At 37.2% G+C, this 9,040-nt stretch overlaps 1 protein-coding gene across 1 annotated transcript in view; it reads right to left on the bottom strand.

Moving 5' to 3' along the window:
* Positions 1-7,968, bottom strand: part of arap2 (ArfGAP with RhoGAP domain, ankyrin repeat and PH domain 2) — a 192,902-nt gene extending 184,934 nt beyond the window's left edge. The window contains 2 exon segments of the mRNA XM_055156121.1: positions 971-1,776; positions 7,834-7,968. Of these exon segments, the coding sequence (XP_055012096.1) occupies positions 971-1,710 (740 nt within the window). The 5' untranslated portion in view covers positions 1,711-1,776; positions 7,834-7,968.
* Positions 7,969-9,040: the final 1,072 nt, after the last annotated feature.

Here is a 9,040-nt window from a genome sequence, read left to right on the forward strand (position 1 = left end):
TATTACTACGACATGACAAGATGGAACAGAGTTTTCCAATTTAATGAACTCAACCAAAATATGCAGGGTTTGTATGTTAAATGTGTGATTGAAACAAAACACAACTTCAGGTATATTTTGTGATGAGGAAACAACATTATAAGATACTGTACATCTGAACTGGGCCCTTCAAGAAAATATTACATAAACTACCTTTAATATATTTACATTTAGTTGTACAAGCTTTAAAGGTGCATTGTATAACATTTCTGATGGAGGGTTCATCACCTGCTTGTTTCTATCCATCATGTCATTGCTCTGTCTGGAATGTTCCACAGTATGAACAGTATGGAGTTGTCATACGTGTGACACAAAACACAACTCCAGATATGTTTTTGAGGAGGTAGCAGCATTATAACATGGCTTAAAGCTCACAGGAGTCTATTTCATGTAATAAACAAATGTACACATCTGTATCATATTTGTATTTTCAGAAGTTAAGTCAAATCATTAAAAATTCAAATCAAATATCAAATAATAAAATAAAAAAATACACAAAAATTCATTAACTAACAAATGTAATAGCACTTTCACTATGCACTATATAACTTTTTGGTTGGGGGTCCGTCACCTGCTTGTTTCTATGGATATGTCAATGCTCTGCCTGAAATGTTCCTCAGTATGACATTAAACAGCTCTACCTTACATTTATTCAGTTTCAGGTGGTTTTATAGCTCAAAAATATCTCGAAAAACAGACATTCTGACTGTGAGCGGGGTTGCATCTCCACAGATCTGACGTGTAACTTGGTCTGGTTTGGTTTCTATTAAGATAGAACCGTTTAATACCATACTGTGAAACATTCCAGACAAAGCAATAATATCTCCATGGAGACGAGCATTTGACGGACCCTCCACCAGAAAAGTTACACAATGCAAGTTTAACTGAGTGGACGACTAACCAAAAACAAATATCGAGTTTCTCCATGTACCTGTCCTGTATGAGTTCTGGGAGAATGACATTGGGGATCTCAGGGACCGGCCGGTGCCTGAGGCGATAGGAGCGCGTCAGGCGGGGACCTTGAGCCAACACATTTTCACCACATTCATAAATTGAGTTCTCCACCATTTCACACAGAAAACCTTCTTCTGACAACGCTTGGCTCACTTCGGGAAGATGGGCGTTTTCCGATGTTATTTCCCAGTCCGATGGCATTTCAGAGATGGAGAGGGACTCACTGCTACTGCCCGATGAAGACGGCAGACAGGGGGCGTAGGAGAGTCCAATATTTTCAGGCTTTCTTGGCGCTGGTTGTGGTGGTACAAGCTTGGTTTCATCTTCCTCACTTACTCTTCCTAAACCTGCACCGGCCGGCAAAGTTGCACTCCCTTTCAAATCTAGCTCCTTTTTCTCGCTCGTTTGGGAATGCAGACAAGAAGCTCCCCTCTTTATATCCCTAAATATGTGTCTGGGATTTGGTACTGGCTTTCTCCCAAGCTGTCCTTCCTCATTATCCTCGTCTTCGCTCAGCACTACTCCTAGAGCTTCCAAACTGCGGAGAATGCGTCTGCGGTGACCAGTGGGAAAGACTCCGAGTTCCTGAAGGTGGTCATCTGTGAGGTCTTTGCAGTCTTCTAGAGTATGGTAGCCTCCATGGACAAAGTAGGTGTAATACTGAGAGAGGTGGAGCGTCGTGAGCCATTCTTGAATCTCCTGGTCGGGCTCAGACATAATGTTAATAAAGTTATGCTAACACCACCTCATCTTAGAAGAACAGTCGAGATTGGCAGTTATTATCTGTGAAGAGACAAAACATACTCAGGGTTATTAATAAGTAAATGTGGGCAGATGCAAATGAAACAGAAAATGCACATCAAGGTTTTTGTAGTGCTGCAAATGCAAAAAAAAAAAGGCATAGCACACTCAGATGGCAAATGTCCAAAAGGTTTTGGGTTTTTTTAAATAATGTCTCAGCAAAAAAGCCTTCATCAGATCATTTTTCTTGCTTTGGACCACAGTATACTAGCCTGATTCATCAGCCGGTTTTACTTCGTGGAAACCGTCTGACTTCGCAGCATTAGGATTCATTTGTATGTAATGCACCGCTAACGAGGCTAACTGGTATATTAAGGTTTTCCCAAATCCCGTAAGAAGAAGTGCAATAACATCTTTTCCCTTGATAAAATTCACCAAACATTCTATTTGTTCTGGCTTTAAATCCTCAATCTTGGGAATCGTTGCCAACACAGAATGTATGGCTCTTCACTGATTGGCTGGTGCCTAGACTCGCACTTCCGGGATTCTTGCAAACTGTCTAGTGTATTCTGATTCCTGACCTAGTCGCTGGAGAGAAATTAAATTGGGCGGAGGCACTAGGTGGCACCAGCCTGGCCGACAGTATGCTGCTTTTTTGCCGAAACATTATTTAAAAAGCAATCTGAGGGTGCTATGCATTTTTCCACGTTTAAGGGGGGGGGGCAGATAATCAAAATATCAATACAAATATAAATCTTGCCTTAAAGATATTCAAAATTTAAAAAAAATAATATTTTTTTAAAAAAGAATAAAAATTAGATTATTAAAAATGAAAAAGTGTAATTTTTAAGTTAGTTTCAAGTTGTGTCTGATACTTAAAAGACCTATATTGCGCTATTTTTAGACCTGTGCTATAATGTCGTTTCCTCATCACAAATGTACTTGTACATTCACACATTTTTAACTCACAAATCCTGCATATTTAGGCTCTGTCTTCTTCTCTCAAACAGGAAACACTCTATTCCATATTGCAATGTTATGTCTACACTGAACTCAAGGTAAAGCTGTTAACTTGAAATGACATCACAAGGTGGAAAAGAGCATTTTGAGCTTTGGGTGAATGAAACAAAATACAACTTAAGGTATGTTTTTGAGGAGGTAGTAATATAACATTATAACATGGCTTAAAGCTCAAAGGGTCCATTCTGTGTAATATCAGATACCTTTAACAAATAAAATGAACAGAAATATTTCAAACAAGAATAATATAAGGTGACATTTTAGTGTTTTTTTTTTGTTTTGTTTTCATAACAGTTCATCTTAATTTTAGTGATACTTGAATCTTGAACGTTTTAGCATATTTCTGATGGTTTACAAAAAGAAGAAAAATATAAATTGCTGTCATTATCACTATGGCTACATTACTGCTGAGTACAATATCGAGTGCTGCTAAATTTAGAAGTATTTCGCCATTATGAGGTCACACTTTCACATTTCAGTGTTACAGATACAGGCACTGGCACCTCAAGTTATTATTTTTTTTCCCACCACACTTTTCTACAACAAGACAACACAGGAAACTGTAAGCAAAAAGTATGAGTGAATAATACAAATAATAGTAATAATACAAATGCTAGTATTAACTCAAACACTTTTCTCAATACACATATCAAAAAGGTCCTATATCACGCAAAATTGACTCTTCTGAGCTTTAAGACATGTTATAATGCTGTTACCTGCTCAAAAACATACCCGGAGTAGTGTTTTGTTTCATTCGTACGTTTGAGTAATCCTGCATTATTAGTCTGTCTATTATCTCCAAAGATTAAAATACTCTGTTCCACCTTGTGATGTCATGTAGCGGTAGTTTTACCTTTAGCTCAGTAGAGATTTGCATTTCCCAGGCTGAAGTTATCCAAATGATTCTAGTGAAGGCGTATGGAGTTTAAAAAAAATCTGTGGAGCACTTCCTGTGACTTCCTGTTTTATGACATCACAAGGTGGAACAGAGTGTTGTTTGTTTGAGACAAGAACTCAGCGTAAATGTGCAGGGTTTGTGTTAAACATGTGTGAATGAGACAAAACACAACTCCAGGTATATTTTTGATGAGGAAACAACATTATAACCTAGATCTGGAAATAATGTAATATTGAATTTCCCAAAGTATGGCATTAAACGTATCATTCTCCACAGAGACAAGCAACTTATGCCATCAGGCAAAGATATGTTTAATGTTTAATACCATATTTTGGAACATTACAGATCTTAAAATAATGTTCTCACACATGAAAGTTAAATAATTCCATATATCTTGCTTCATATATTTGGTGTCTTCCATATCTAAAATGTAGAAAGTGGTAAAAAAAAAATTATATATATATATATATATATATATATATATAACATGAGACAAGACGTGAGATGGTGTGTCCAAACTAACTAACATATAACGGATCGGCATCTTGTCATCTGAACTCGCACAACTTCTAGCGTTACTTCTGCTTTGACTGTTAGTAATGACAGTTTGTATCTTCCAAGTTTGTATTCTAGTAGAGCCATAAAGAAGCCAGAACTGAAACTGACATTTACAAACCACACACTTCACACACAGGAGTTCTCTATTTTATCTTTAGTATGGGTATCATCATTTTATAACTTATCTCTAAAGAAAATATATGTTCCGAGTTACGCCTGTCACAATAACAACTTCTGAAGTGTGACATATTGCTGAAGAAAATATAGACGATAAATGAAGATACTGAAATGAATTTAAGTGACTGACTCAATAACTTTAAAGCAGGAAAATCCCCCAAAACTTATTCTAAATGTGCAATATTCTCCTAAAAAACATGAGCTGCAATAAGGAAGACTGAAACAAGTTAACTTTGCAGTTTGTATCTATAGTCGTAGAAGTACAACTGCTCAAACTATATATATATTTATGAAGTTGAAATAGTAATTATCGTGACAGGCCTATTCAGAGTTTGTTGTAAGTCTTTATTCAAAACTGTGTGACTGTGTAGTTGCAAAATAAAGGGGATGTTATGTGAAATGGGCTTTTCTGAGCTTTTAACCTTGCTTTAATAGCGTTGCGTCATCGTTTGCTTACTCAGTGTTGCATTTTGATTTATTCACGCATGTTGAAAAGATCCAGCGTTGTCCTGCATTTGAGGCTTGAGTGCTCAGAAAATTCACGTTTTCACCTGCCCCTTATCCCCGCCTACAGCTACATGTACTTACTTGTATGTGTTACTTGTATGTGTTACTTGTACTTATCTTTTTTTTTTTGTTTTTTTAAATTCAGACTCAAGGTCATGTATAATGTCATATAGTTACTTCTCAAAAAGATAAAAATAAATACAAATATGCTGCTTGCTAGAAATGCTACTGTGAAAGCTCGGGTCACTTCTTGAGTATTGATGAGGAAGTCTATGGGTCTGGTTCTGTTATTGAGATGCTTTAGGTCATCATTATTGATACCTGGGAATGACATCACGCTGGGGGTGTTCTGCATGTATAGTAGCAAACACAGACAAAAAAGTTAAGATGGTATGAATACAAGAATAAAGAAAACATAGCTCTAAACAACTTTTTTTTCTGTCATCATTACGAGCATTCATGGTATTGTTTAGGTGTTAGAAGTGACAAACTGAAAAACTGTTGTGGCTTGTGGCTATAATTTTCTGCGTGGGAGACTTGCTTAATAGCACGAATCATCTCACCTGTTGAAATTCCAAGCAAGTCAGCTCTTTCTGGTCAGGTTGTGTTAAAATAAAGCTCAGATTAAAGACTAACTTGAATAACAGTGATTCTAACAAAGCAGTGCTTTCAGATGGCGTCACACCCTCAGGGAATAACGACCTCAGCTGCAGGTTACAACGAATAAAATGTAAAATCGTGACCTTGACATGTTACCTTTAATACTACTTTAATACTTGAAAATAGCATAATGTGTCCTGTTTGTAATATTCCCCATTGCATAGATTGCTGCAGTAAAAAGTCAATACTGTGTCCCTGGCTGCGCTGTGCATGGCTGTGTTGACATGCACAGAGAACTATATTGGCTAACATCCAGCTCTGACACACTTTGGGGCCTGCCATCGTTTGTCCTGGTCCCTTCCACACTTCTGCCTTTCAGCACATAAAAAACACATTCAAAGCAATGCACATGGCTCGCAGAACATTATTAAAGGTCTTATATTACACAAAACTGACTCTGGTGAGCTTTAAGACATGTTATAATGTTGTTACCTTCTCAAAAACAAACCTAGAGTTGTGTTCTGTTTCATTCACACATGTTTGAATAACTCTTTATTATCTCCAAAGCTCAAAGTGCTCTGTTCTACCTCATGATGTCATGTAGTGGTAGTTTTCAAGTTAAGAGCCACCTTTTACCTTTATGTTTAGTAGAGATTGGCAATTCCAGGACTGAGCACTTCCTGTATTACATGTTTGAATGAAACAAAACACAATTCCAGATGTATTTTTCCATGATAAAAATACTGTAATACACCCCTTTAAAATGCATATTATAGGTTAGGATACTTACTTACTTTACTAAAGCAAACTTAAGATCGTTATATTTAAGGTTTACATACAAATTTAAGTTGTTGTTTTTTTTTTCAGTTTGGCCATTTTTTTGGTTTAAAATTTGACTTCCTGGTTGGAAATCATTGCATTACACTAGGGAATTCCATAGCTGTTACCTAGCAACCATCTAGTACACTTGGTCAAGATCCCTAATGCACACAGAGATTATAATATGACAAACAAAAATATAAGAATAAATTGTGCCCAAATAATGTTTAAAGGTGCGTTGTGTAACTTTTCTGGTGGTGGGTCTGGTGCTTTTCTCCATGGAGATGTTATTGCTTTGTCTACAGTGTTTCACCGTATGGCATTAAACCTTTCTATCGTGACCTGACCAAGTTACAGGTCAGATCCGTGGAGAGGGAACCCTGCTCACAGTCAGAATGTCTCTTTTTCTAGATATTTTTGAGCTATAAAACCACCTGTAATTTAGATCTGTTTAATGCCATACTGTGGAACATATCAGACAAAGTGATGACATATCCATAGAAACAAGCAGGCGACGAACCCCCAACCTTAAGGTTCTAAAGTATCAGAAAATTTAGCTTCTCGTGTATAAATTATGTTGAACTTTTGGCAAGAATTCACTGTATTGTGAGTCATAAATACGAGACTCTTTACTTCCTGTAATTTTCAACATATTTTTCAACTCTTCTTAACAAATTGGTTCTTGTTTGGTGTCAAACTATAATTTATATTCACAAGAGGTATTATCTCAACAAATTAAGTCAAAATTTGAGAACCATTCATCCAATCTATAGAAGATGCACACTGTGAGGCCTTGGCTCACGAGAAAAGGGAAATATGGGTGAATATGAGAAGTGCTAATGTTTACAATGTGAGAAACTCTGCGCATGCCCTTTACACGCCTGTTTAATGAAATGCATTTTACATATAGGCAACAAATAACAGAATGATCACTATGCAGATAACCAGTCAAGTACGAAGTGTGCAAGGAGCGTTTACCATGCAGTATCTCAGGTAAGTGAAGTTTTACAGCGCAAAAAGGTGAGTCATAGTAGAATGCACGCCCTTACAGGCAAACACACACGTGCTTCATACCATCCCTGCTAGCCAAAAACAGAACAAAGTCCAAATATATTTTATTATTATATTAGCCCTAAATGCTTCCTGCTTCTTAAAAAGTAGAACTAGGCTATAAATTAGAAGTATGCACTTGACCTATATTTGGAAATGTCACTATTCTGTTACTGGTTGAAATGAAACTGAATAAAACGGACATTATTCACAGCAATTGTTTGACTTGAGGGTCCAGTCATGCTTGCTAAACACAACTTTTTCGAAACTACTTCTCCTTCAGTTTCATCTTCTTACATATCACCTTCACAGCTCGATTAACGTTATAACCACCCTAAAGCCACAAATAAACCTCACTTAAGCTCGTTTATTTAAGTCTCGCGCCCGCTTCGAGTACATAAACACAAACATGCGGTCGCGAACGTGACGCGACACGCTCGGTGCGTCAGGTAGTTGACCAACTTACGTACCAGGTGAACGCGAGTAGGTTACTTGAGCATCATTTGATTCAGTGTCGCTGTGCCGTGCGCCGTCTCCTCTCTGATGACCGTTTGACTTCTGGCAGCCTGCTTTGACACCGTTCAGTTTCCGTTCTCTCAGTGTGAAGGCAACGCCACGCCCCTTTTGGCACGCTGCAAGAGGCCCCTCACTGCTGGTAAAGAGACACGCCAGGTCAGTTCAATAGAAGATGATATCATTTTCTTAGCTCCCTTTTGAGACACTACCAAAAATGCGGTGGGCCATATTCTTATTCTTGTGTATGTGTAAAGAGGCAGCATATACAGGTTTAAAATGTAAATATCCTCCTGGAACCCAAAGAAGAAAGTGTATTGCAATATATATTTTTGTGATTTTCTGTCTATTTTGAGGTAAATGAACACCTTGGCATTTAGATTTTGTTCATTTTATTTTTATTTATAATTGTATAACATGTCCTCTGTAATGGACACTGGGGACATTTTGGTGTTAAATCCATGTGAAGCTGACAACCTAACAAAAACAACTTTTTTGATGACCAACATCTCTGACAAGCTTCTACAGCTGCGTCAGAAAGTTTTTAGACTCCCTTTTAATTCCTTTTTTAAAAGTATTATTCTTATAGTGCAGCTACAAACTAACTCCTATTGAGTTAATTTTGTATCCTGGACATGATAGTCCCCTAAAATCCCCCAGCCCTATATAGGCAGAGGAACCTAGTCCCCCCATTAAGAGTTTTCATCAAAACAATTAAAAGATAGACTTTATAACTCAATGTCGACTACAAAAGACACAAATGAATGGGCTGGGTCTCGTGAGGATATGTGAAGATAGAGCCAACGTGGGTCATTTCAGTGTGCTATAATAGTAGTAATACTGAATTGAATATGATATTGAAGTGATATGAAAGGACGGCCTTAAAGGTGCGTTGTGCCATTTTTCTAGTGGAGGTTCCGCCACCGGCTAGTCTCCATGGAGATATTACTGTTTTGCATTGATTATTACACAGTATAGAAATTATCTTAGTAATCACAAGAGTTCATCTTTGTTTGTTTGTTTTTCTCAGCAATAATAACATGCAAGGGAAAATGCAAGGGAAATATGTTTAATGCCCTACTATGGAACATTCCATGCAAACAATTAACATCTCCATGTAGACAAGCAAGTAGTGGATCCCTTGCTTTACATAGTTACATAGTG

The sequence above is a fragment of the Boleophthalmus pectinirostris genome, unplaced genomic scaffold (genome assembly GCF_026225935.1).
Source record: "Boleophthalmus pectinirostris isolate CB_2022bp ecotype Guang Dong unplaced genomic scaffold, ASM2622593v1 HiC_scaffold_20, whole genome shotgun sequence".
Taxonomy (NCBI): Eukaryota; Metazoa; Chordata; class Actinopteri; order Gobiiformes; family Gobiidae; genus Boleophthalmus; species Boleophthalmus pectinirostris.